General features: G+C 40.4%; 3 protein-coding genes across 5 annotated transcripts; 1 reads left to right on the top strand and 2 right to left on the bottom strand.

The window, feature by feature from the left end:
* Positions 1 to 2,253: 2,253 nt before the first annotated feature.
* dcaf1 (ddb1 and cul4 associated factor 1) lies at positions 2,254 to 17,436 on the bottom strand. Of its 2 annotated transcripts, none has more exons than XM_083920575.1 (25): positions 17,267 to 17,436; positions 16,329 to 16,449; positions 16,152 to 16,228; positions 15,997 to 16,070; positions 15,786 to 15,899; positions 14,917 to 15,054; positions 14,150 to 14,746; positions 13,741 to 13,842; positions 13,500 to 13,658; positions 13,089 to 13,268; positions 12,712 to 12,921; positions 12,421 to 12,590; positions 12,181 to 12,305; positions 11,626 to 11,843; positions 9,374 to 10,437; positions 9,070 to 9,268; positions 8,347 to 8,429; positions 7,770 to 7,854; positions 7,426 to 7,659; positions 6,531 to 6,624; positions 6,025 to 6,129; positions 5,739 to 5,812; positions 5,526 to 5,621; positions 5,153 to 5,423; positions 2,254 to 3,504 (listed from the first exon to the last, which is right to left on the bottom strand). In XM_083920575.1, the coding sequence occupies exons 2-25, from the start codon at positions 16,439 to 16,441 to the stop codon at positions 3,449 to 3,451; spliced, it is 4,638 nt and encodes a 1,545-aa protein (XP_083776701.1). In that variant the 5' UTR covers positions 16,442 to 16,449; positions 17,267 to 17,436; the 3' UTR covers positions 2,254 to 3,448. The 2 variants fall into 2 exon arrangements, with proteins under 2 accessions (XP_083776701.1, XP_083776702.1); XM_083920576.1 differs by having other exon boundaries at positions 3,445 to 3,504; positions 5,137 to 5,423.
* A 79-nt stretch (positions 17,437 to 17,515) lies between these two features.
* ssuh2rs1 (ssu-2 homolog, related sequence 1) lies at positions 17,516 to 22,347 on the bottom strand. 2 transcript variants are annotated; one of them, XM_083920399.1, is made up of 14 exons: positions 22,166 to 22,347; positions 22,029 to 22,072; positions 21,868 to 21,932; positions 20,988 to 21,089; positions 20,392 to 20,467; positions 20,082 to 20,211; positions 19,907 to 19,967; positions 19,667 to 19,788; positions 19,521 to 19,583; positions 19,355 to 19,437; positions 19,165 to 19,257; positions 18,952 to 19,057; positions 18,259 to 18,366; positions 17,516 to 18,141 (listed from the first exon to the last, which is right to left on the bottom strand). In XM_083920399.1, the coding sequence occupies exons 2-14, from the start codon at positions 22,049 to 22,051 to the stop codon at positions 18,001 to 18,003; spliced, it is 1,173 nt and encodes a 390-aa protein (XP_083776525.1). In that variant the 5' UTR covers positions 22,052 to 22,072; positions 22,166 to 22,347; the 3' UTR covers positions 17,516 to 18,000. The 2 variants fall into 2 exon arrangements, with proteins under 2 accessions (XP_083776525.1, XP_083776526.1); XM_083920400.1 differs by lacking the exons at positions 21,868 to 21,932; positions 22,029 to 22,072; positions 22,166 to 22,347 and adding an exon at positions 21,325 to 21,477.
* A 669-nt stretch (positions 22,348 to 23,016) lies between these two features.
* On the top strand, positions 23,017 to 26,388 carry rpl32 (ribosomal protein L32). Its single transcript, XM_083919554.1, has 4 exons — positions 23,017 to 23,065; positions 23,740 to 23,840; positions 23,960 to 24,141; positions 26,224 to 26,388. Exons 2-4 carry the CDS (start codon positions 23,745 to 23,747, stop codon positions 26,351 to 26,353), a joined length of 408 nt encoding a protein of 135 aa, XP_083775680.1. The 5' UTR covers positions 23,017 to 23,065; positions 23,740 to 23,744; the 3' UTR covers positions 26,354 to 26,388.
* The last annotated feature ends 965 nt before the right edge of the window (positions 26,389 to 27,353 follow it).

Raw genomic sequence — 27,353 nt, 5'->3', positions numbered from 1 at the left:
ATTTTGGACTTGAGTTGAGAACATCGGCTATATTCTTCAACAGCATTTGGTGTGTTTCATTCAAACAGTCTGTGTATAAACTTTAGATGTAACTGAATCTAAATGTATTTTTGGGAAGTACTAGTGAACTGTTAATAATACTGTACATTTATTTAGTAATCTTTTGATGGCTTAAAAACAAAAATAAATGTGAGCAGCCTAGAAAACAGCCTGCACGAGTTACAAATGTATAGGGAAACAGTGTGCCTGTCAGCTGATTGATTTCATTTGTAATGACATGTGTGTGATGCAATGAATTTAGTTGAGCTGACTTTATGGCACACCGGTTTATCATGAAGTGAGTCACTGCTGTTAAAACAGCCTGTGAGGTAATGATAATGAACCCTATGCCCAGCTGTGAAGCTTCAAACCTGTGGAGCCAAGTGTCTACACAATCGGCAAAGAACATCGTCATTAAACACAGCCTTAACGTTTTAGGAACACCATCAATGACTAGCCTTGAAAATGTACCTCCGTCTCAAAAAGACCTTGATGTGAACGTTTAAACATCAGCTCGCCGTGGGAGGAGAACATGCTTTCAAGAATTGATGTCTTAAACCAGATGAAGAGCTTTAGTCACCCCAAAAAATCTTTGTCATACAGTATCTCACCGCTCAATGCACGTCTGGACATTTCAGTGCATTAAGCAGTCTCGTCCTATAGACAAGGCAATCATGAGTAGAAAAATAAGAGTGATTTGTTGAATATTGAGCGTCCAGTGAGTTTGATGTAGTGTGGGAGGGAGGGCAGTATTCAGCAGTATAATTTCTCTCCATCATAGCGACGCTGTGACTGACTCCCATCTGTCTTTTACTTCAAGTGGAACACTGTGGGCGGTGTTCCAATCACATACATAAAGCTGGAGGAGTGTGGGGCGTTTTGTAAGCTAAATATGCATCCCAGCTAATAAACAATTGAGTTAAAAACATCATTTATAAGCTTCCACCATACTTGCTGAAAATGTGCATACACATGTTCAATGCACAATGGCACAAATTATATTTTAAATGATGAGGATATTTTACTTGTTTGGCTTGGGAAGATTAGTGGCTACATTTAGCCCCTGCTCTGATGCAGCAGCACAGTGAGGATATATGAGACACTGGTCCACTGCAAACAAGGATTGCCTAATGCAGTGAGCGCTGCTGTTTCAACACTCCCAAAGCTAGCAGGCAATGAGAGCCAGCCAAGGAGGTAATAAGAAGCATGTCCTACCAACTCATCTATCACCTGCCTTCACACAAACACACACATTCTTATTTCTTTACCCTCCTTAGGATGATACATTTCATGCACTCCCTGTACAAATAAGCTGTACACATGGACACACACGTGCAGGCAGAGACAATTTAGAAAACATACTTGATCCTTCTCAACGTGGTTCTGGTGACTATTTTAATGTGTTCTATTATTAACCGTGAGGGAGGCCACAAGAAAATTTTGTGGTAAATCCTGCAGGCACAATTCAACAATCAATAGACTGGAATTACAAAGGATTTCAACACTTGAAAGTCTGAATTTAGCTGGATTTTGGTCCTTTTCAGAGATGTTCGATAATTTATGTTGTCTGTCTTATCTCTGATTTCTCCTACTTTACTCAGGTGAGATCTACCTATTAGATAGTCTGGCTCACTGGATGTACAGTCACAGACTTTCATACAGCCCTTTGTAATTCATTCTATTTATATGGTGCCGAGTGCTGGCAGGCAGTACCAGTTCAATATTTACTCATGCAGCAGCCAGTCCTGGGGTCTGGTGTGATGAACAGTAGCTTTCAATTTGAGAGATGTGAGGCAACTTTAATAGAATAAATGCACAAAAATGATGTATGTAGTTCTTTTCTTGTTGCCAGTGATTTGAGTGACCGTATATCTCCTTAGTTGAGAACAGAAATGATGGTTGACAAAAAGTGAAAAAACATACTTCATTCTGATAAGGCTTTTTTTTTTTTTAGATTGTGTGCAAGCTGTTCCACGTAAGTTTAAAAGTAAGACTAAATACTTAAATTTCAGCACACTTTACAGGTTATGCAAAGATGTCTGAAGAACGTTTAAGGAATTTAGAAATGGCTTGATTTGGAGAGGAGTCATGTACATATAAAACTGTATCATCTGCATATTAATAGAAATTATGAAAGTATGTGTTGGTAAATCAGGAGCTTTGCTTTGCTCTTGCTTTCTTGCACCACTCACACTCCATAAAAGAACACAAAACTAATTTTGTTGCTTTATTTATAGGAAAAATACTTTGATACATACAAGCTGTACATAAACTGTCAAGAAACTCAACATCAAAGTCTTCTTATGTAAAAGAAAACCGGAAAAATGAACAGATACAAAGCCAAACCATGAGAAAAAAATCAACTTGCACTGCTTTCAAAAAAGTGTGCAAGTGAAAGGCATTTGTTTTCACAATGTTGAGATATTGGAGTCTCCTGTCACTCCATTCAGAAATAACTCAAATTGCTACCCCATATTTTATTTCCAATGTTTCAATGTAAGCTCTCTTGCAAGATGTAGCCAAATCGTTTTTTTGTCAGTTTGAATGGTTTACTGTATAATCCTGAACCAGAGTCAAATGAAGCCTAGTAAAATAACAGAATGGCAGAGAGCTGAATAGGCCTCTATATTTCTGTCATGTGCTGACAGTGTGTCAATAGTTTTGTTACAGTATCAACACTAGTAGCAAACAAGAGCATTTTTCTACTTGCATAAATTAAATCAGAAGGCGACGTTCACAAGTGGCACTGCTGTGTGTGACATTTTGGTCACACCTGAAGGAGGGTTTGACCCTTGATCAACCATCGGCCACATGTTTGTGCATTACATTAGCTGCCTAATTCAATGCTTTATAACTTTTTGGTGATCAATCCAGGCCGTCTGGCAAAATACAAGCTTTGAGAGAGCATTGTATCCTTTGCCACACAAATGCAGACCCACATTGCTGCAATGTAAGCCTTTCCCCCTACAAACACTAATCTGTGACCAAACAGAGGCTTACAAAGAGAGTGATCAATATCAAATGAAGAGACTCGCTTAAGAAGCCGTAAATGTGATAAAATATAAAACTTTTCTTCACTGCATCTACACACTGGCAATTTCTCTCAAGCCCACTTTTTTTTTTTTTTTTATAAAACTATATTGTATACAATCATTTTTGCCCACGAGTAAGTCAATTTGTGTGCATTGGTTTGTCATCCCCTCCACCTCTTTGAGACTGTTATTCCGTGGTGTTGTCACTCAGAGTGCAGACACCTACTGTTTCAAACTGGCAGTGCTCCAACTTATGTCCCACCTTATCTGCTGATATTATCCTCTTTTCCTGCCTCCTGATCTGCAGCTTAAATTGTCTATGAGGCAGAAGTCTTGACACGTTGTCCGGTTCCTCGGTGCCAGACGCCAGCGGCTCTTCACTCATTCAGGGATAAGATGATGTCATCCTCAAGGTCAGAGTTGTCGGAGCTGTCTGTTTGTGTGACAGACAAATACACATTAAGAAATGTGGGGTGAGATGGACTGAAAAACAAAATGTGAAAGAGCACTACATCCATTTTGTCCTCTTAAATTCATGCTTCCTTTGTCATTCTCTGGATTAAACCAAGACAGCACTTTTTAAATTCCACTGAGAGACAACATTTCCTCAAAGTGACCAGACAGCTGTCACGTGCCTCCCAGCATGCAGTTGGGTAACAGATTCATGGACTAAGTCTCTTTATGCGTGTTCAAAATATGTCCAATATGAAACGTATGGCCTAGTATATATAATAGTGTTTGCTACACAAAATAATATACCTTCAGTCCAAAAACATATTCCAGTTTAAGATTGTTTGTTGTGAATGGGCTCTGTATTCAATTTAAAAGTTGTACTGTTCAAATGACAAAAACTCATAATATTGCAGTTAAACATCATGGTTTTTGTTTCCATCAGATATTTAATATTCAGTTTTAAAGTTTTATTTGACTTACAGTAATGTCTGTCTTTTTTAGAGTCGATTCTTAATTTGAGGCTACCTATTTTATTTTGTTGTACATTTTATCATGGATATCTATTTGTCTCTTTATTGTGATAGGGCTGAAACAATTAAAAGTGCATCGAGGCAAAATCTCGAAATCCTCAATGATTCGTTGAATTCCTATATTGCACGTTATGCAGCCTTTTCAGCGCAGGGATCATTGCTCCATACGGATCGTTTTTGTGGATGCACACCACTACATCCGGAAAAGGCAGAGGATCACTTCACACTTAAAAAAGGAGCCAAAAAGGTGCAATGTGTCCACTGTTAACTAATACTGTTATGACACAACAGCACGACATCGATGAGTCAGCGTCTGAGCAGAAAGCAGCCCGTTGTTAACGCAACTTCACCGAGTGCCGCTGTTCCAGTTTAAGGAGGGCGGCTGCTATAGTGACGGATAAACAGGACGAGAATGCGTACAGTAGCTGTCCTCGTAAATGCCTCTATGTTTAGTTTTTCATGAACGTTAAACATAACGTCACCTACCTAATCAGTCTTTAGAGTTTTGAGTAAATATGTCAGTTGCGTTTTTTTACGTTGCTTGTTGTTACTGTAAATAGGAGGAGAGCGACTCGCTCTTACTCATAATATCCATCTCTAATTCTTTTTCTAAATCATCTATTTATCTTTGAAGCCTGTTTAAGTAAAAACGTGCAACAGGTAGAATTGTATGCACTACTTTGAATTGTTTAAATAATAAACTTCTTCATGGTAAATTGCGAGAGTATTGCCCGACACACTCACACATAATATATTTTTTTGCAAAATAACACAAATTATAATAAATTTTTACGCAAAATTATATATATTTTCTTTTTATCCCATAAATCGCTGGAATACAACACGATTACAAAATGATTGAATAGCTGCAACCCTATATTATGATGCAGACAGACATACAGACAAACACCTGGCAAAATACTCAAGACAGCCTCTGTGTTAGTTCTCACTGGTAACAATACCACAGTAACTGTCACAGCTAAACAATACAGAAGCAAAAAAATACGCATGTAGGACATTTTAAAGGCTTGAACTCAACAACACTGTAAAACTCTAGATGAGCCTGAGAAACACTCGCTCACACAAAGCACTACACACCGTTGTCGCCATCCAGATCAACATCGTCGTTATCAGAGTCATCTTCATCGTTGTCATCATCGTCGTCATCGTCCCCAATGTCAATATCGTCTTCGAGAAGGCGCGCTACCTCTTCATCAGAGGGAGAGAATTCATCATTCCCATCATCATCTTCGTCATCCTCATCCTCTCCACCATTCTCATTCTCCAACTCGGCGATAAGGGGATCTGTATCAACATCTTCATCTGAATCGTCATCATCGTCATCGTCATCCTCCTGATCGTCATCCTCCTGGTGACAAAAAACAGAAAAATTACCAAAAAAAACGTTATCGCTGCCTCAAGGAACTAAAGAGGCACTGCAGGATCAGAAATGCGAGAACAAAGTTGGAACCTGATCCTCCTCATCCTCTTCCTCTTCCTCTGCAAGTCTCTGCCGGCCAACTTCATACAGCCTGCACACTGTGTCTGTGTTTACAGAGTCTTGGTTCTACGAGATAAGAAGAGGAAGAGGAAATTTAATTATTCCATACATTTAAAAAGACATACATTATCACAAATAAATAAAATAATTGCATTCTTAAGCCACTATTTGGTGAGAACTTACCTCAATCACAGCTAGGTAGCAGTCTTTGGTATCGGTGCAAAGGTCAAATATATTCCTCTTGACATCAATAGTGGCTGAGAGGAGAGCAAAGAACGTATCAGAAGTACATTTCTGAAAATATTACAATAAATAACATGATAAAAGACAACATAATAATTAAACATGATTAATTATATGCACTACAGTGTACAATATATACAAGTGCGAAAAAAATAGGGTCCCAAGCACAACCCCTTTATTATTATAAAAGACTCAATTAAAGTGAGGAGAGGGCAGGACATCTTACCAATTGGTTTGTAGTCTGTGGCATTAAAGGTCCTGAAAGATGAACCAAATGGACTTTTCATCTGCATCTCCATCATGTCATCCTCATCGTCAGCCTGCAACATTGCTGCAAAACCAAAAGTGTCACAGTATGAGTGAGAGAGTAAATAAAAAGCAAACTGGTTCACCAAGGCTTTGGTTGGAGCGGTTTTATAAGCTGAGCCATTACAGCAAGGCTCTTCCTGTGAGGTGGAGTGAACCAGCTGGTTCTCTGTTGCCAGTCCAACGCCGAGCCTTCTGCCCATATGGCAGAGTGACGGTGGTATGAAGCACACACGTACACACACACACACCTCTACAGGCACTGTTCACACCTCTCTTCAAATACACACGTGCTCACTTTGCTGCATAATTACAAGCCTTTCACTTAAACACACCTTTCACACACTTGCACTGACTGTGGAGTGAGTTGCAGGCTTGATGCCGAATGCTCTAAATTACCCATCATGCAGTGCCTTCTGTATTTACCTCCGTAAATGACGGTGCCGTTGTTGTTGAAGACTATTCTGCATTGGTCCAGAGCAGGAACTGTGTGGAGGAGGTGGAAGGTTCGCAGATCCCACTGAAACTCCAATTAAGGCTCATGACACTTTTGTTTTATTTGTATCAACTAAATCTACAACAAATTTAATTACACAGTGATTAAAACCATCCCCAGGGTAATGAAATCAATTTTCAGAGCAATAAATATTTAATGTTTAGCAGTGAAATAAAAGTTCTACAGCGACTACAAATTGAAACCCTGATACAATCTTTTTTTCTGTCCTGGTCAGATTTATGAAATGTTCCCGCTGTATAATCATTAATTAAGTCTAATGTTAAACAAGCACTCTTCAACCACACTAAAGCAATCACTTTATTCTAATTTGAGGAATTAAGTAAAAAGACATATACATATACATATATATATATATATATATATATATATGTATATATATATATATATATATATATGATGTCTCTTAAATGCTGCAACATCTTTTTCACCATATGGTGACATACACACATCGATTAAAATAATCACAGAGCCATTTTATTTTTCCTTCAAAATATTAACTTCTCTAACAATTATTTAAGCAGACACAAATTGTATATTTAGAAGACTAAAACAAAGGGTTTCTTATTCATTATCCATCTATTCTACAAAACTGCACTCGTTGAACCGCATCACACATTTTCAGCCATGCTATCTGCCTTGCTCAAAGTGCACCGTGCCCTAGTACAGCCACACACAGAGTCCCTAGCATGGCTGCAGACTCTTAGTCATGTTTGATGAGATTAGGGATGAGACTGTTGCCATCAACAAAAAACAAAACCACAACTAAAACTCTTATCAACCCAAGTAAAGAGCTCTCAAGGATACAATTTCCGTGTTTACGATGACCTCCAGCCCGTTGGGATGAAACACACCACTGATGTTCATGTTGAACTTGTCAAACTTGTGGATGGCCTGAGCCGTGCGCACATCCCACAGCACACCGTCATTCAGCACCAGGTCGTCTGTTGGGTTGAAGGTGGCGCAGTTCCTCTTGTAGTTGTTAGCCAGGTCTGGGTTGTTTAGAGTCAGAGTTACCTGACCTGTCTGGACGTCATAAATCTGGCAAAGAGAAGAGCTGAACGTAAACAATCACCATTGATGGGAAATGTTTTTTCTATGCATTTATCATTTTAAATCATCACGTTAAAAAAAAAAGCTGCCATACTTACCCGTGCAATATGTTCCTTAGTCCCAATGACACGATCTTGGGAAAGCTTACTGAACTCCACATAGTGGTCGCCCAGAAAAGAATGCCTGACAACAACCAGATCAACATTTCTACATTTAATAAAAAACCATGGAGCCAGTGTGACAATAAAAGCTGAACAGTTTAAAACTGATAAAAGCTTAAAGACATTGAAGAACAAATCCAAATCCACTGGCAGAGTCCAAGTCTTGCCTTGGTTAAACTGTACGAATGAATGATGCCAAGTGCTTGTGTTCCATGAACTGAAGACTGCAGCCCCCAGGCTGTAAGCGTGCATAATTAAACAGCATGTCATATCCTTTCGGCAGCCCCATCTTTTGACAAACTAAAGCTGCCGTAACACTGGGCAGAGAGGACCACATACATGAAGGCAGTGGGATCACAGGCTTAACTGAGCTGCTGATCGATTCTATGGTCAGACAGCATTCATGTCCTACATGCTTTCTTGCAATTTTTCACTGCAAATGTTTAAATATCTAAGATTTCGTACCTAGCTATTAAAAAACATGGGTTTAGCCTCTTGTGTCAACATCACTTACTTCATGATGAAGACTGATTTCATGCTCCACAGCGCAGACAGAGGGTAACTCCAAGAGGCTGACGTTAAGAGCAGAGAGCCGTCCTAAAAACACAAAATGTGATGGTTAAAGACCTCCTCCAGGTCCTCTGGTCTACATGTTTAATGCAATAAAAACATATTCTGCTTACATGCTCTTCATGAAAAAACAAAAAACTAAAATCAATGAATATTCAAATATTGTTCATTGCGTAAAGTAACAATTTATGAAACATATTTTCGAATGGAGGGGAGCTTTAAAGCTATACTTGGTAACTTTCTGTGAAAAAAAACAACGTTTTCTCATAGTTGCTTAAAGTGTCACTATGTTCTAACCTCTAAGGTCCGAACAACACACTGAGGCAGAAGATCTGTTAAAGTAAGCTGCCTAGTTTCACAGTTTGATCAAAGTTCATAAACAGTCATTAACACTGTCAGAGACTCCTTGGCTCTGAATGGTTGTCGGTCAGGTGCAGTTGAATCTAGCAGATGCCATTAGGAGCAGACAGGATCAGAAGGTAGAGCTACATGACCCAGACTGTTTGTCTCATAGTGCTGTCAGGATATAGTGACAGTTTCAGCAAATGAAACATCATATTTTTCATAGAAAATAAGACTTCAGCTTTAAATATCTTACAAGAAAGAGGATAAGTAAAAAAAAGATCCAGCAACAACAGCAAGATAAAGTAACGCCTTCTCTACAGACCCGTGAGGGCTCCAGGTGAGTGATGGCTGAACTGTGACAGCTGTAGCTGGCTTCCTCCTGGCCTGTAAACACATTGTAGAGTTTGAGCTGCCCTGTGCACGTCCCAAGCATCAGGAACCGCTCGCGAGCTGAGAAGGCACAACACATGAATCCACTCTCATCCTCGTCTGCCTCCCTGAACACTGAGATGGGACGGAACCTGCGAAATGGAAGATAAAGAATGTGGGAAAATGATTGCCGAGAACGGTGAAGTAATCCCACGTTGTGTTCAAGGAGGGAAACATGAATCTAACAAACCGCCTACCTGCTGAAGATGAGATGTCTGTCAAAGCAGCCGCCATCCACTCCTCCGTATTTAGGATATATAACCCTCCTTGTATGTCGGGATGTAAAGTTAATGGGTGCTTGGCGTCTCTGTTTGGGCTCGGGGCATTGATGGGGGGTGAAGAGAGAGAAAGGTGGGCATGTTGCTACAGGGTTTTTACAGCGTGCATGCTGTTCCCTCAGGTACTCTGTGATGATGCTGTCCAATGCAGGGGGGGAAGGCAGGTGCCTGTCAAACTGCTTCTTCATAGCTGGACTCTGGCTGAAGGCCCCATGGTCAGACTTTTGCCTCAGCACCCGAGTTTTCTTGCAAGTGACATTACCACACCCCGGTTGCCGTTCACGAGAGAAAACGATTCGCCCAATGAGTGGGGAGCCGTTGCTAGGTAAGACAGAAGTTGAGGGGAAAGCAGTAGAAGAAGACACAGTGGGTTGTGACGTAGAGGGACGCGTTTGTGGATTGCTGGATCCTGGAGTGGATGAGTGAGAGGGATGGTTTCCGAGTCTTGACCCTACACCGTTGGCCAGCCGTGGGGTGCGGGGTAGAGTAGCAACAGGGGACGCAGGTGGGGGAGGAGCAACAGGAGGGAAAGCAGTAGTTGAATGAGACAGACATGCCATCGGGAGATCTGCCTCCTTGGTGAGTGTAGTGGCAGTGTTATGAAGGCCTTTGGCAACAAGGTGGTTCCTAATAAGCCACAGGAGCTCTTTCTCAGGGAAGGAGATCCTGGACTGAGCGACTACACTGGCCCTCTGCAGCCAGGCCAGAGACACGTCTGTACCAATCATTAATGGTTTCCCAGAGATCCTTTCAATCAGCTCAGCTGCAAACTTACAGAACTTGACGTGTTCGCTGCTTTTGTCCTGGAGCACAGGCTCCTTCATGAGCTGCTGGATGTGTCCACTGCTGAACAAAGGCAGCTTGCTTATGATCTGTTTGACGGAGCTGGAGCGAGACAGACCCACCAGAGCCTTACAGGCCAGAGCCCGGATCTGATCTGCATCTGTAATGGGCATCTTCACAGTGAGCAGGGACAGCAACACCTACAGCAAAAGACACAGGATGCAAGTTAAAAACAATCGCTCACAGTACAGGGGTCAGGTTTGAAAGCTTTTAAGGAAGACTCCCAACTGAGTGAATTGACCCAGGAGTGTCTAAATCATGATAAGAAGCAGAAGAATTGTCTAAATGCTAAGGAAATACGCTTTAGTGCTCTGCTATCTTATTTATCCAAAGAAACATTTAACCCTTCTTAAAAAGAGCAATGGCAAAAGTAACTGCTGTCCCACAATTCTTTGCTCAGGCAGCACAAAACAATGACTTTTCTGAAAGGTTTCTATCTTTCTAGTCATTTTTATACAAAGATTTGGCTTGTATGATGAAAAATGTATCTGAGCAAAATGATTTAGAGAACCAACAAAACATTTTAAAAAATGTTTGTGTCAAGTGTGTTTGTGCAGCCTTGCGAAATCATCCGCAAGCTCCATTGTGTTTTACTCGCAGATCAGTCTGGTAACTTGCGGCAGAGAAAAGGTTTCCAAAGCGACCGAACCAATCAGCATTGGTTTTAAGGCGACTCGAAGTGTGACGCAACGAGAAGCGACTGTTCAGTGTAAACAACGGTGGCTTCCACAGATGAGATGAGCGCAGCTATCGAGCAAGCTGCTCGCTAACACTTTTTCTCTTGGATCCTTCTGTTGGAATATGGACCGGGCTCCAGAAATAGTGCCTTTTATCCACAAATTCACGTTATACAAACAGCAAATATCCTTTACAGACATGTTGTTTACTTTGCCTCGACTATCTCTTAGTACGTCATGCGCTTCGTTGATCTGATGGTGATTTATCCATCCAATCAGCAACCAGTATTTCCGCCTCTTTCCAAAAGATCTCCAACTGAGAGTTCCCAGATGGATATGCTGAGCAAATGCGAATTATGCGAATCAATCCATCTGGCGAAGTCAGGTTAGTGTTTGTGTGTCTGAGTCTTTAAAAAGTGTGCACTGTCCCCAAGATAAAGGCACTCTAAAAATCCAGTTCATTTACCACTTAAGCTCTTACGACAACTTTAAACACCGTCTTACAGAATAAAAAAAAACAGTTGAGTACACCCTTGGAAAAAAATGTATTAATTATAAAGCCTCTTATTAATTCGATACATTTTTTTAATCTTGTTCCACCACTAAAAAAAAATACCAAATGCTTTGGTGACTGGTGTAAGTTAAATCTACCTTGATGCCATTGTTGGACTGCACGACATTCCACATCTTAGTAAGCACACTCTCGCTGGCTTTGGTCTGCTGCGGACGCATGTCCAACTTGCCAATGCTGGACATGCGTTTGTCTGGAGCACAGACGCAGTTGATGACGACCTGCAGAGCTGACTTCTGAATCTCTGCATCATTTACAAAGACCTCTCCCTCTGCCACTGCCAGGACTATACTCATTCCTGAGGGGGGGGGGGGAAACAATTAAATTAAAAACCCACAAAAATAATCATCTCACAGCAGAGCTGGGGACAGGTTTTATGAAATAAACAAAAATGAAATATAAAGCTACTGCATGTTATTGCATTCTATAGAAAGTTAACCTCATGCTCACACCATGCAAGAAATATTTTACTTGGACCCCAGGCAAGTGCACTACGGACACATTTACAATAATGGCTGCTAACCCAACAAACTGTGTGCCATTTAGCATGAATGTGTTAGTAACTGTGGGCTGTATACAATTAGTTTTACATTGTTGTTTCATATAAAAAAACAAAACACTCTGTCAACACCTACCAACAGTGGAAACAGTGGATCCTCCCTCATCAAGCACAGCAACAGCCTCAGACAACAACAGTTGGGTCTTTGGTACAACTGTGAGGATGCTCAGGATGTCGAGGGCATAACGCACCGTATCGCTCCTGCAGGTAAAGAAAAATGCATTTTATAATATTACATATTATTTTTGTGGAAAAAAAAAATTAAGTAAAAAGGTAAAAAAGCAAGAAGAAATGACAATTACTGTCTAGTCCATACCTGCCATAGTAGGTTCTCCAGTCACAGGCAATAGAAATGAGCTGCAGGAGGAGCTGGACACAAGACAGCTTGTGAAAGACCTCTGCTGGTTCCCAGTATAGTCTAAGAGGACCGTACTCTATAAGAAACTCCATCATTTCAACCACCTGCTCACGACTATAGCTGACCGCCTGGAGAACAAAACACAAATTATCATAAACCGAAAGCCAGCATTTTCATTTTTAAATGTTTACATCAATGAATGGATGGTCCAGTAATTTCAATCTCACTTATTCTTTGTCCTCTGTGTACCTTATAGTATGGTTGGGAGTGAATGGGGGCGCCACCCTCTGTCCGCTGCAGAGATTGCTTCACCTGCTCCACCTTGATCGCTAGGTGGGCCTCAAAATACCTGCGTAGGGCCATGCAGGTGTGCTTGGCCGTCTGCCTGCTGGAGAAAATCTCATCATCACTCAGCAGCGCTCCCTGGTCCTCTGGGTTCAGGATCTCCAGTGTGCTAATCTGGAAACAATCAGTTCATATTCTACATTAGTACATCTATGTTTTGATGCTGATTTGAATTCTCAGTTTATCAGTTTGTTTTCAACATTTTCTGTGATCGATACAGATGGTTATGTTTACAATGTTACAGTAAGGATCACATGCAGAGGACTGCTGGTTTATCCTACCAGATTGACGAGGCGTCGGAGTCCGTCTTGCCTGTCGAAGAGCTCCAGGACGGCACGGAAAGAAAAGGAGATGGAGAAGAACATGGTGGCATGGCAGCAGCCAGATGCATGTGAGCATTCCAGCAGCCACAGCGTGTAACCAACCACATCAGACAGGATGGAGTGAGGCAACATGCACACCTAGAGAGAAACGGATACACCAGTTAATACAAATAAGCGTTGCTACTAAATCGATGTAATATATCAAAATGTTTTGGTGAATGAAAATATGTAATTTTAATAGCACTTTTCATGCAGAGATGCCCAAAGTGACCAAATCTCTATTGTTAATATAATGCCACATTTGATGGACCGTATTATTAATTATTGCGATATTCTTAATTTCATTGTTTTTGTGTGTCTGTTTTGTACCCTTTCCATGGCGTCCTGGTTATAGGCAAGGTAGTAGAGGCACAGAGATACTCCAGTAGCAGCCATAGATGGCCTGGGGATTTCCAGCAATTTCTGAACTCCTCCATGAGCCACAAACTCTGCAGCAAACTTCTTGTGCAGCAACAGAGAAGCCAGGTACTGTGAGGAGAGACAAAAGTAGAGAGTCAAGTCAGAAGAGCTTCAGCACCATGGAGGGTCAACTAGGGGAGATAGTGTTTACCTTGAGAGCCTCAAAAGTGAGCTGCACGTCATTGGTCTGCTTTAGATCCATATAATGCATGAGCAGCTCACGAGCTCCCATCTGCATGAACACCGCTAACAGCTGCAAGGAAAGAGGAGGAATGGGCATTGAGAATACATAAATCAAATACATTTGCTTTATTGTCAATGGCTAGTTGCTGGAGTTAATGTGAAACATAAATTAGCTTTTTAGACTAACAATTTACTGCATAAACTGAAAATGCAAACCAGAACACAATAATATATTTAATCATTATTAAGGAAGACTGACATCTGCTGGTAAGTCTGTGACAAGACAAGGAAAATACTTGCATAAAGTGATAAACAAAACCACATGCTGTAAAATGCCATTTAGTATACACTATGTAGGTTGAAGGTAATGGACAAACCTCCTGATACTCTCCCAGAGGTGTGAGATACTGCAGGATGAGCCTTTGCTCTATTTCTGGGGTCAGAGGGTACAGGTGATAATTGTTGCCAATCACCCAGGGGCTCATCTCAGACCAACTGCTGTTGGAAAGCTCACTGAAGTTCCTGTCAGGGTCTGGCAAAGAGAAATTTAGCTTCTGTTTTGAGGTCCTACCACACTCCCTCTCTGCCTTCCTTTTTAGGTAACTGCTGCCATCAGACACGCCTTGGTGTAGCAGTGAACCCGGGGCAGACATGGGCTTCATCATGGTTTTAACGGCCGAGTTGGCGCGGCTGCTGGTCTTGTGAGGGGAGTTGAGACGGAATGAAAGCTCGTTTTCAGGCTCGATGGTTGAGAAGGGAATTTCACCATCCTCCTCTGGCCCCGCACCCTCCCTTTCAGCTCCATTTCTCCCCGGTGTGAAGGGCTTCTCTTCAAAGCCTCCATCAACAGTCTCCTCATCTAAAGGTAGCAAGGGCTCACTCAATGTCTTCCTGGGGCTGGGCCGTTTGATTTCCCTTTTATTCTCAGCATCCTTATCCTGAAGCTCACGCAACCGATGTAGCATCAAAGGCACCTGTCAAAGTGAGGCATGAAAAATAAGTTGATGGAAAGTTGCTACTTCACTGATGGTGAGCAAACTGCTCTGATGCTGTGTGCGATAGCACAGTTCTACCATGACTTTGTATTTTCACATTGTTCATTCAAATCAAATTTATATTTGAGACAGCAGAATCCCTGACTGACCAAAACAGAGTTCTCCTCCCTGTAGTTGGCTGCAATGTCCTGGTTCTCCATCGCTCCAGCCAACAAGCCTGTGGCATAGATTCTGAGGGGCTGCTCCGCCTCCTGAGCCCACTTAAACAGTCTTTCAACTATGCCCTCCTGAGAAAACCAAACACAGGAGAATGGTGAATTTAGGATAGAAACGAGAAAATGAACAGATTCTTAACAAAAAGTACAAAAAGTACTCTGCCCAGCATATACACAGTTCTAAATAAAAGTAACAATAATGTACGTTTTTTTATTCTAACTTATTTTATTCAAATGATTTTTGTAACTTTAAAAAAAGAGTCAGGTGACAGTATATCTGTGTGCTTTAGTCAACTGTCACAGAGCAGTGGTCAAAGTCTAACTTTCAGGCTGGACAAACAAAAGCAACATTTTTAGACAGAAGTTGATGTTGTTATCCACATTTGATGAGGTCGGTGTTCAGTACCATTGATTCTTTGATAGCTTGGCTTTCAATTCTTCCTTTCATAGCTTTCAATCAATCGATTCTGTTTTTCAGCTATAACTATCGGAGCACCCTGCCTTTACCGTACTTATTACATTTTCAACTGCTGTAATACCAAAGAAATCAGTGAGTTATGCTATAAAGATCTTCCTCTCAAGTGAAAATAAGAATTCTTCCCTTTTAATGCAGCTTCCTCTTTGTTGTTGTGATGGATGACTTAATTATTTCTGTGAGAATGCTAAACACAAATGTATACTGGTGCCAGTGGAAGGTGTACAAACACATTATCTTAAAACGATCTCAAATAAATGAAACATGTTGTTTGAACAAGAGAACTGCGACTTGCTTCTATCTTATCATGAATTCAGAAATAACACACCTTTTCCTGAAAGACCACGGCTGTCTCCAATCCAGGCATGATGTTCTGAAGCAGGCGACATGCTGCTGCATTAAGGGAAAATTCTCTGCTGGTCATCACATAGCTATTCACCAGCTACAAAGGGGAGAAAGATAAACAAACAATCACCTTCTGACTCAGACCCTAAAAATTGCCCCTTATTTTGCATAAAAACAGCCAATCCATTTCTTACAGTGTTCATAAAGTCATCATTCTTGAACAGGATCTTGAGCAGGTGCCCTAACACGCATTCTGGATCAGCTCTCCCTAGTGGCCAAGATAGAAATGTCAAAGACAATATTCACATTCTCCAGTAATCTTCCTATTATGTGATCTTTTTTTTCGTACCAGGATGTCGATCATCAAAAGGGTCTGGGTCCGCTTTGTGGTACTCCTCTGTCTCTTTCTCAACAAGCTCTGAGATTCTGAAAGTTACAGGGCAAATTTAACATCTTTAGGTCACACCCATCAAGACACAGACTGCGGAACGAATTGATCATAAAGACTTATAACTAAATTACTTACTTGGTGAGGATGGTAACCAGCTCCTGTGTGCTGCCTTGTTGCTCCCTGTCCCACTGTTCCAGTAGAGCAGTCAGCTCTGCCTTGGAGTCCACACTGGCAGATACCGACGCCATTACGCAGCCTGTCAGAGTGGCATTCACTTAATATGTATTCATTTCATTATTAATATTTTTATTCCATGCTTATCTGCTATTCTAGTTTTTCATTTTTTTTAATTAATTTTCATAAATTTTGAAAAAAAAATTCCCTTGAGTGTTTAAGGCAAAATGTGTAAACCACGCTGGAAAAATATTTTTTTGATGTATTATCCTTTCAGGCTGTAAAATAAAAAAGTGACTATTTCAAAAGGGTATCATAACTTTCTATAAGCACTGTACCTTCATTTCCTGACTGACCTCTCGTATTTTTGTTTTACTTCGATTTAATTTTAATGTAAGTATTATTATTTCATTTTGTACTTTTTGGGTTTACATTTTTTGTATCTTATTTAACCGCCATGATGTTTCTCGCTCGGTTGTTTATATTGTATATAACTTGCATTAACTTGAATTTGATGTGTGACTTTTCGATTGTGCAATAAAAAATGATAATTCAAAAAACAACAGAACTAGATTCTTAGCCTTCACCTACGTTCACGTATAGCCGGTACTTGCCGTTGACGTTACCAGGCAGCAGCCAACTCGCCAGTTGCGATGTTTGGTTTAGCTACACTGTGGCTAAACAAGGAAGCTAACGTTAATGTAGCTATCTTTACATCGGCCACTTTTTAATTCCACTGCGACAGTTTGCATTGACGCCTGAGCTGTCCAGGCATGTGCAGTTTATTCTGTCCGCTTCAAAACCACACTTGCACCTGTGAAACACGCCAGCTCCATGGCCAGGACATGTAACCTAGCACTGAGGTAAACCTGGCTACTTAGCTAACGAGCTAACTTTACCTCGTTGTTCCGCTCAGTCCTTCTTCGGTTCTTTACCAAATTTACCGAAGCCTTGTGTCCACCGATATGGCTCCAAACTAGATTGCTCCTTGGTGAATATCTTCGTATCTACCACTGTTTCACAGCCAAAGCTTATTTCGCCTTTATTGCAGCTTTGTGTTCACGGTTTATTATCATTATGGCGAACACGTTCCTCACGTCATTGCATGAGCGACAGTCCACTTTTAATGACGAAACGATGCAACAGCCGACATTTCAAAATGTATTTATTTTGCACATTTAACAATGAGTTCATATAAAAACTTTAAAAAATGGATTCGTTTCAAAGACATGCACTTTTTCAAAAACAATACTATTAGTATCAAATCGTTGGTTTTACCGATGATAAAAAATAAAATAAAATCACTGCTTGCATATAAGAGCAGAAAAGGTTCAGGGTTCAGGTAATATAGTATAATTATGGTTTAAATTGTGTCGTTAAGCAATACTTTTATGTGGTGCATGTATACAAAATGTCATGTAAAAAATTAAGAAATACTTCCCAGACATTTATCTTGTACGTAGTCAAAAGTAAATTGACTTCCTGTCTGGCATAATATTGTTTATTTAAGAGGCTTGATCAGTTTTTCTCAGTTAAACTCCCATTTAATCTGTAGAACTGACTTTGTATGTAAAACTGATTCATTTAGCAACTCGATCTGTAAAGGAAAACCCTTTAGACAAAACAATTGCAATTACATCACAGAACAGCAACAGGTAGCAGGGTAGTTATCTGCATTAACTTTGAACTCATTCCCATAGACAAAGTAAATGTGTGATTTCCCTTTCCACGAGTAGGTCACCTTGGTGACGGGGATCAGCTCTATGGTTTGACGCTGCAGACAAAGAGACAAAAATATGACCATGTTACACAAAGTACTGTACAGTCAGTTAACAGTGATAAAATATGATTTTATATACAAATAGCAGGTAATAAGTAGATGCACTGTCACCTGTTGTAGAATGCGCGATGTCTGGGAGAACTTGCCCTGGTGTTCGTTGACAAGGCGCTGTGCAGCATTCACCACTGCAGGGTCTGGGAAGCCCATCACTGGGTATACCTGCACAGATAATCAGAAACATATTACTAAGTGCTGAAACACCACCACTGATTTAATTACATCCTTTGACTGGTTGACGGAGCAGCAGGATAACAAAACTTTTGTTGTGAATATAGGGTCAGTATTAGGCCTAGCACTGTGTTAACACAGTACAAGGGCTGCACAGTGAAAGGAGCATGCAGGCAGCAGCAGCTTTAATCCTGCTGCATCGGTGGATGTGGCTAAACACTGTCGTCGCCCACATTTTGGCAGTACTGAGAGACCAAAACAGAATAACTATCTACACAAATAATACTGAAGTAAATACACTTGGAACCTCAGTACACTTCCGGTCACAGTTAATCTTGTAAGGTACAACTGTAACACAAGTGTTATGTGAGCTGTGTAGACCATTGCATTATTAAAACATGGCAGCCTGTTTGTGTAGATATATCGGTGATACTAAATGTGTATCACATATGCATGTGTGGTTATCAATCTAATAACTCGGTCAATCTAAGCAATTTGCATGTATGTTTTAAAAAAACATAATCCTCCCATACCCATATCTTGTGCCCCCTAAAAATGTGAGAAACTATATTTTACCATGTACTGAGAGTCCCTGAAAAGCTCCTTGCCAGACACCCCGCTGAGGTTGTCCACCTGCAGTCCACTTGACTGTTCCACAACATAGTTATCAGAGTTGTTAGTCCTAAAAGCATATGCATAAAAAAAGAGGAAATCCAATTTAATTTGACAACTTTGATGGTTATAAAACACTATTGTGCGTTTGTCAGACATTCTTGACAAAAACAGCACCATTTCACAGTGAGGTTGATGTAGACCAGAAGCTGTTGTTTTCCACGACATGTGTCACATTGCTTTGATCCCTGCCCCTGACAGTGGCTGCAGCTGCAAAAAGAATCATGTTTAATAACTATCAGTATATTTTGTTTTGTTCATAAATTGTACTTTAACTTTATTATTAGCTAGGAGATGCAACACTTACTTTTCCCTCCCTCTGCCACTGCAGTGGTGGCATCGATCCTCTCCGTGTCGGTAACCAGATCCATTGCAGACCCAACAAACTTTCTAACAGGGGGCAGAAAAGAAATCATATATCAGATTATCTTGCTAATGTAACCCTTTAAACGAGGTCTGTGAAAATGACTTACATTACCAGCGCCGACACAGTCTTTGCAGGGTTTTCGTCCCATTCCCACACAAACGTGGCAGGGCTGTAAAGGAAATGTTTCTCGTGAGGAAAGATCTCTAAAAGCAATAACAGGAGATGTTTCCAAACATGTGGTATATTATTTACCTTCATGGATGATGTATAGGGAACCTTCATAGTTTGTTTGCTATCCACAAAAAAGGTGGGTGCTTGAGCAGGAATATCCCAAGGCCCTGGAGGTGGTTGGGCAAAGGCATCCACTGGCTGGCCTGAACCAAATAAAAACAGCACATTGGATTATCAATTAGTAGTCACCATTAAAAGCTGACTGACAGCAGAAAACAAAGATTTAAACTCATGTAACTAATGAACAAGATAATACTGTACCATGGTATGGCTCATGATTCCACTCTGTAGATCTTGTTTCAGTAAAGGTTTCCAGGCGGTACTAAAACAAAGCAGGGGTGGAGAAGGCACACAAGAAAAATGTTTACTTCCCTTCTGTGGAATTTCCTGCCTTTCTACTGCTGTTTCACACACACATGAACAGACCTCCTCTTACCCGGTATGTATTGAATGCATCCATGCTGGTAATCACACCATCCTTTGCCGGTGCTCCACTGTAGCAGCACTTACTGGAGGCAAACAGGACAAACGCCTCCCGAGCAGTATCTTCACTTATAGACGGGATACTACCAGCCGTGAGGGAATGAGATACAGTTATGTCACGCAGTTTCATCTTCTCAAGAGGAAGTGATGATTGTAATAGCGCTGGACGTGCTTAGATTGCTTATATGTTAAAATAAATCTTGGGAAATATTTTGCAAAACTCTTATTAGTGATGTTAGAAAAAAGGAAGTAGTTGATCTTACTTCCACTGTGGTTGTTCGGCTCCAGGTTGAGGCTGAGGAACTGGGAATGCAGGCATAGGAGGGGGCAGAAATCCACCTACAGCAGATACACATTAACGTTTTTGTGCTGTTTCATTGCTTTATCTTAAGAGCAAACATTCCTGGTGTTTTGCTTACACACAGTATACACTCAGTGGACACTTTATCAGGTGCACATGTAAAACCAACACAACAGTTCAGCCCTAAATTCAATCTTTACAGATAATAATGTAAGCAGTTTTGCTTGACACTGCCAGTGAGGTATATTTATTAAAGAGATTGTAGTTATATATTGATATCTAATGTTTTGGCCACCCCATTCACGAACATGAGGGTGAAAAATATCATATCACTATTATGCAATTCAATCATGTGTCCATGTTGGATTCCTGTTGCAATGAAAGTGAACATCAGCTAACAGGAACTTAACAAGGACCAAGGCTGTTGCCAAGCAACGGAGTTCCTTAAAACGTGTGTGTCTAATAAAATGGCCAAGGAGCGACATCTTTCACAATAGCCTACTGTGAAGACAGAGGCTGTCAGTTGGGAGGAACAGACCTACAGGTGGCATACTTTACCTCCTCCTGCCACTGTTCCTTCATAGCCGGGCATGCTGTCAAACATGCCGGCTGGAGGAGCGCTGGGGCCTTGGGACGCAGCTGCGGGTGGGGCGAACATTGCTTAAACAAACCAGAAGAACCAGTTCAGTCATTTGAATGGAAACAGACTTCCGCAGCTTAAATCCTGTGAAGTTTTCATGCATTATTACACAAACGACTAGCCTAAAAAAATAGCCTAACACAGACTCAAATGCGTATCACTCAAATCTTTTCAGAAAACCCAGTTGAATTGGTGAAGTTTCCAGTTGGGACCTGTTACAACACCTGAAGACAGAGTCGGGAGAGAGTGACTTACCCTGCCCCTCCGTGATAGTATCCATTCTGAGATGTTTTTTTACAACTAGGCCTACACTTTAGACTCACAGACACGGTAACGTGATTTAACAAACACTATAACTTCTGAAGAAGAAGAAGTAGCGCACGCGAGTCGACTCGGTCACGTCGCGCCTCACATAACCTGCACGTAGATCTGTGACGTCACTTTGGTATGTAGGGTGTGTGTGTGTGTGTGTGTGTGTATGTGTGTGTGTGTGTGTGTGTATGTGTGTGTGTGTGTGTGTGTGTGTGTGTGTGTGTGTGTGTGTGTGTGTGTGTGTGTGTGTGTGTGTGTGTGTGTGTGTGTGTGTGAAATGATTACCCTTGATACTGTTGTATACATGTCATTATACAAGATACAATCGTCTTTAAACATGTTGTTAATCTCGTTATAATCTGTAACACTTTGGGATTGATTTTAACAATGAAAAGTGCTTTTCGAATAAAATCTGTTATTATTATTTTTAGCCTACTATTATTACATTTCAGTGCCAAAACGTAATAACAGCTGCATGAAGCTTACCGGGTACCCCCGCTGCTGCTGGTATATACCCGGGATTGGCCATTCCGTATGTGGGGTTCTGGTGGCTGTGAATAACGGGAAAACGAAAGTTAAAGCGAGTGAGCTGGACCACATTTCGGCCCAGTTCTAGAGGAAAATACACACCATAAAACGACCCTTACCCCAACACAGGTCGGTGCTCCATTTGAAAAGCGATATGAAGCAACTAAACGAGAGATTACAAGTCTTTAAATGTGCTTTAATCCCACAAGGGAAGTAACTGTATCGTCAATCATATGACATGGAGCAAATCATTTACCTTTTATCACACTCCGCCCCTCAGTCACTCAGCTAGTGTCTCTTCCTCGTATCTGTTATATAGATGATAAATAATACAACTTTTCTAGTGTTCTTGGTCAAGCATAAGGGGTCCCCGCTGTAGTACAACGTTTTTGATGCTCACTGAGTTTAAAGAAGTACAGAAGCCCCCCTCCGAAATAAATATCCTTTGGCCAGGAAGTGCGCACTCTTTTCTTTCATGAGCAGTTAACACTTGGGGTGGGTGTGCAGATGTCCGTGAAGCTCAAATATATCACAATAAATCACTAAAAAATACAACAACAAACTCCATGACGTTTATAGGCTATTGTTTTACTGAAAAGGTATGATAAAGAAGTGCCAATAGCGGATCACTAAACATGACTTAAGTCTCATAAATGCATAAATAAATGTATAAAAATACATGAATAAATAAATGTATTAATAATAAATAGAAAACAAGATGCATAAACAAACGAATGAATAAATAAATGCATATATTCAATGTATAAAAATGCTTTACATTTATTTCTACATTTTTGTTCACCTGCATTTCTTTCTTTCTGTATTCCTGTGTTCATATGTTAATGAGGTAGGAGGTATAATTTATCCATGCATTTATTTATTTATTCATTTATTTGAGCATTTATTTATTCATTTATTTCAGAGTATATTTATTTATTTATGCATTCATTTCTTTAAACATGTATTCATTTATTTATATACCTATTCAACTACTTTAGTTCTGCTAAAATACTGTAGTTCTGCTAAAATACTGTAGTTCTGCTAAAATACTGTAGTTCGGATAAAATACACTACCCATGAGCCTTTGCTTCACCCGCGGAAGTCCTTTTCTCTCCTTCCGCCGTCCACGAAGTCCCTTTTGGATTTACATCGGCGGGTGAGTTGATACAATCTGTATTCATCTACGCGATCTAGGGCGTTATTTGACCATCTTAATACGGATTATCGATCATAGACGTTCCCTCTATAAATGTTGGTAAAAATTTACCATTTTGTAACCTCAAACTGTCTGTGATGTGTCGTTCTGGGGCGATGTGCTGCTCATAAAATGGCTAACCGGGTGCTAGCGCTCTCCCCCCGTGAAATGGGGTTGTAGCAGTACATCGTGGTTTACACAAACGCTGTTAAATAAGAGCCTCTAGTTTTCACCATTAAACATACTTTCACATGTGTTTCTGTTTCGGCCCAGTGCTGAAGTTGTGTTCATGACGCAAACTAACGTTAGCACAGCTAGCTAGGTAGCTAAACATCGACTGAACCGTAGAAGTTAGCTGCCATTCCTTCGTCAACACATTTACCATTAGCCTCACAAGACAGAAAGTCGATGTGCACGTAATTTTAAAGGCTGTAAGCCCGATTTCAATGAAAGTTTATAATTGAGATCTAGAGTCTACCTCTGCCAGTGAGGTAGTTGCATGAACCTCAACACCTGCCATGAAACTCCTAGTAGTATGTGCAGCACGTTGTGGTGTAATGCTGCAACGCTGATATGATGCTGCATTGGTTGTAGCCTATGTTGTTTTTTAACCTAGTTTTGTTTTTTGCCCTCAGTCACCATGGCAGCCCTCAGGCCCCTCACAAAGCCCAAGATTGTCAAAAAGAGAACCAAGAAGTTCATTCGGCATCAGTCTGACCGATATGTCAAGATTGCGGTAAGAGGAGACATTGCACAGGAGTCATGCTCGGCTGACTCTGATAATTCATCTTTTACTTGCTTAGCTGTACCTGCAATTGATTAAACTTTGAATATCTTTGTTGCATCTCCAAACAGAAAAACTGGCGTAAGCCCAGAGGTATTGACAACAGGGTCCGCAGGCGGTTCAAGGGTCAGATGCTGATGCCCAACATCGGTTATGGTAGCAACAAGAAGACAAAGTACATGCTGCCCAGTGGCTTCAAGAAGTTCCTGGTACACAATATCAAGGAGCTTGAGGTCCTGATGATGAGTAACAAGTAAGTTGTGTGTACACACAATGTAGTCTACCTTTCCCTGGATACTAAATTGATATTAGGTGTGTACAAGATTTGTTCAATTTCAGAGATTCTTGAAATACTGGATGAGACACCTGCTGCCGCTGCAGTAAAATAGAGAAAAGGGGGAAGTGCAACGTGTTAGTCTTAAGCTTTTATAGAAAATATGCCTTTTATAAGCTTCATGACATTGTTGATGTTCAAGAGATGCTGTTGGGTTTTTCCAAATGTATCTTTTCAGTGCATGAAGCACCATAAAGGTTGCAGCAGACATCTCAGTGTCAAAAATCCAAAATGTCAGTAAATAAAGTATGCATGTCTATAGACCTCAAGGGCAAAGTGGGTGACCTTAACCTTAAATAGCTGCAGAAGTTAAACTGGTAACCTATGTTCTGTCCTAACTGGCATATGTCTATTTAGGTATTAAACAATGACTAACAGAGTTAATACTCTGGACACTGATAGGCTGTGATCAGGAACACATGGAAACATCCTGACATGTCGGATACAAACTACGTACAATGTTATTTTAGTAGTCAAATGTTTCTCATCTGCTGGGAATGAACACAATTGTGAAGGATATACAAAACGTATTTTCTTGAAGTCCAACATAGTTGAGCTGGCTTCACAACAACCTGACAATCCTGTTCTCGGTTAATCAACCATCTTTGTATAACTAGAAAGTGTAGCTCTGAGTGATAACAATGAGTTTGACACCAGGTGGCTGTGCTTGGATTTGTCACAATGGACTTTGGTTTTCCAATGCATTTTCTCTTTGAAGCTGTGGAAATAACAAAATGGTCCAAATGTGTCTTGTGTTTTTGAACTAAATTGTATAAAACCATGTAACTGGTGTTAATCACATTATTCAAAGGTTTCTGAAGGCGGATTACAATAACTTGGTTTTGAAGCTTGAAACACCTGTCAAGTAGTCACAGCTCAAAGACGGAATTTTGACATACAAAATAGCAACTCACCATTTTCATAGAGGGGGGTTAAAGTCTGTTGTTCTGAAATTATTCAGCTGCAGATTGGGTGGGATGATGGATGTCTGACTGACGACAGGGATAGATAATCTCAATCAAAACCATAAAACTGTACAATGTGAGTAAGCTCACTAAGTAGCTTGTGCTCAAAACTGTCCACATGAGCAAATGGACTACAGATTGTCACCATGTTTATAACAGATGTATATTCAGCAATCTGTGTTTTAAAGGACGTTTTTTCATCCACAGTTTTTCAAACGAGCATCTTATCGCAATTTCAGCAGTTAGTTAGCGTTATTAAGCACATGAATGCATCGAAAGGCCAGTTTGGTAAATTAGTTTTTGTTTTTTCAAATTTAGCTCACTAAACTGCTCGGAGCAGGCATTAAACTATTTGGGAATCTGGTTCTTTCTAGTTGTTGTGACAGACTTTCAAAGTAATTGTGGATGTCACAAAAAATAGATGGATCTTGGGAACAATTTTCAATTTGTCAAGTTTTTTTTCTTTTTTCTGTAGTTTGTCACAAAGAAAAGTGGCTGTTGTGTAATTTGTAGTCCTCAGCATTTTTTATTCGCTTCAGTGCTCAAGCATTGTTAGAATTTCTGTAATTTGGTGTTTTTAGTGAAGCTGTCATGACATCCCTTTTACTAGCATGCTTTAAATAAAACGGGTCAGTGTACCTGTTAACCATATGCAGAGAAAATTAAATTGCTGTTTGATTAATACACTGGATATTATAATACAAAAATGTACATCTTGAGTTGTTTCTTTAATAATAAAAAAAAAACAGGAGTGATCCTGTGAATTTAAAACTGCCCACAAAAGCAACAGGAAATTTTATATAAGACAAACTGGGCTACATGAGACCAAAGCTGCTTTAAGCAAATTCTACAAAGGGAATTCATGTTTGTATGCAGCACGGTCATTTGTTTAGTAGAGCGCTATTTTATGAGGTGTGGCTTTATTTGGCATTAGATGTTCTCCACTGAATTGATATTGGGTTTCATCCTAACACAATTGCAGCCCAAACTGTCATGTGAAAATATGTCATTAACCCCCTCCCCTTTCCCTCTGTAGGACTCACTGTGCTGAGATCGCCCACAACGTCTCCTCCAAAAACAGGAAGGTGATCGTGGAGAGGGCAGCTCAGCTGGCCATTAAGATTACCAACCCCAACGCCAGACTCAGGAGCGAGGAGAACGAATAAACTGGTTATTCACAATAAATGTCTAAAAATTGAAACTGGCTAATGGGTCGTTTTTCTGCATTTAATTGCTTGCACAGGGCTGGAGAATCTTACATGAGTTAATTTTACAGACATACATAATTTTATGAAGAAGGCTCATCCAAGAGTTTTTAATTTAGTGGGTCATTTTTGGCCGAGATGTTTGGAAGTCCAGCAAACAGAAATCCATAATATTGTACTCTGGCTGGTAAGAAATTCAGACGATTGGTTGTTAAAAGACCCAATAACTCTGAAATTTGGTTCTTGTATTTGCCTTCAGTCAAGTTAATGTTGAGTAATATTGGTACTCCAGTAAGGTTTTATTGTTTTACAGCATCATAACTTCACTTCTGTCCCCCATTTAGCATCACTGCTGTTGAGAAATCTCATTTCAAGTGTATTGACAGGTGTTGCTGTGACTAGGGTAGTTATAAATGTGTAGTCCATTTGGAGCATGACACTTCAGTGATTACAGCTATTTTTGTATGGTGCACTGGTGTCAAAATGGAAAATGCTCACATGCATGAGTTGGTGTGTACACCGATGGCTGCAGAGCTGGTTGGATTCTCCTTTGGGTAAATGGTTATTCCTCACTTGCTTCCAGATGACTGGATGCTGAAACAGAACAAAAGGGGAAAAGATGCCCGAAGAAGAGTGTTGACCCAAATAAGGAGACCACATAACTTCATATAAACACTTTTCCTTCCAAGATGTGATCTGGGGAAGCTTTAGAAAGATGTCCCTTTACAGTTTGTAAGGCCTCTTGCTGTCAAAGAACATACTGGACCCAATTAATTGTTGTCATATTACAAATTTACCAGCGTAACTAGGTCGCTTGGACAAATAGACTTGAAAAATGTTTGATGTAGATGGGTTGGAAGTTCATTTATCCTGAAGGAAAGTTCCGCACCAGAGGCAGTACAAATGGAAATAGTGCAGCTATATTGAGTGCAAATAAAATAAATAAGGTACAAAAGCCAAA

Source organism: Echiichthys vipera (genome assembly GCF_963691815.1).
Source record: "Echiichthys vipera genome assembly, chromosome: 9".
Classification (NCBI taxonomy): domain Eukaryota; kingdom Metazoa; phylum Chordata; class Actinopteri; order Perciformes; family Trachinidae; genus Echiichthys; species Echiichthys vipera.
The sequence above is the reverse complement of the archived record's forward strand: the minus strand, read 5'-3'. Positions and strand labels throughout refer to the sequence as shown.

Bases quoted from the DNA above. Each gene is read 5' to 3' on its own strand.
- dcaf1 (XM_083920575.1), bottom strand. From the start codon at position 16,441: ATGGCGTCGGTATCTGCCAGTGTGGACTCCAAGGCAGAGCTGACTGCT. The intron at 13,269-13,499 runs GTACAAAACAGA...GTTTCTCTCTAG, and splicing joins ACCAGGACGCCATGGAAAGG to GTGTGCATGTTGCCTCACTC. The intron at 8,430-9,069 runs GTCTGTAGAGAA...TTGTGTTTTTAG, and splicing joins CTCACCTGGAGCCCTCACGG to GACGGCTCTCTGCTCTTAAC.
- ssuh2rs1 (XM_083920399.1), bottom strand. From the start codon at position 22,051: ATGGAGCACCGACCTGTGTTGGG. The intron at 21,933-22,028 runs GTAAGGGTCGTT...CGTTATTCACAG, and splicing joins GAGCACCGACCTGTGTTGGG to CCACCAGAACCCCACATACG. The intron at 19,438-19,520 runs GTAAGTCATTTT...GCCCCCTGTTAG, and splicing joins ACTGTGTCGGCGCTGGTAAT to AAAGTTTGTTGGGTCTGCAA.
- rpl32 (XM_083919554.1), top strand. From the start codon at position 23,745: ATGGCAGCCCTCAGGCCCCTCACAAAGCCCAAGATTGTCAAAAAGAGA. The intron at 23,841-23,959 runs GTAAGAGGAGAC...ATCTCCAAACAG, and splicing joins ACCGATATGTCAAGATTGCG to AAAAACTGGCGTAAGCCCAG. The intron at 24,142-26,223 runs GTAAGTTGTGTG...TTCCCTCTGTAG, and splicing joins GTCCTGATGATGAGTAACAA to GACTCACTGTGCTGAGATCG.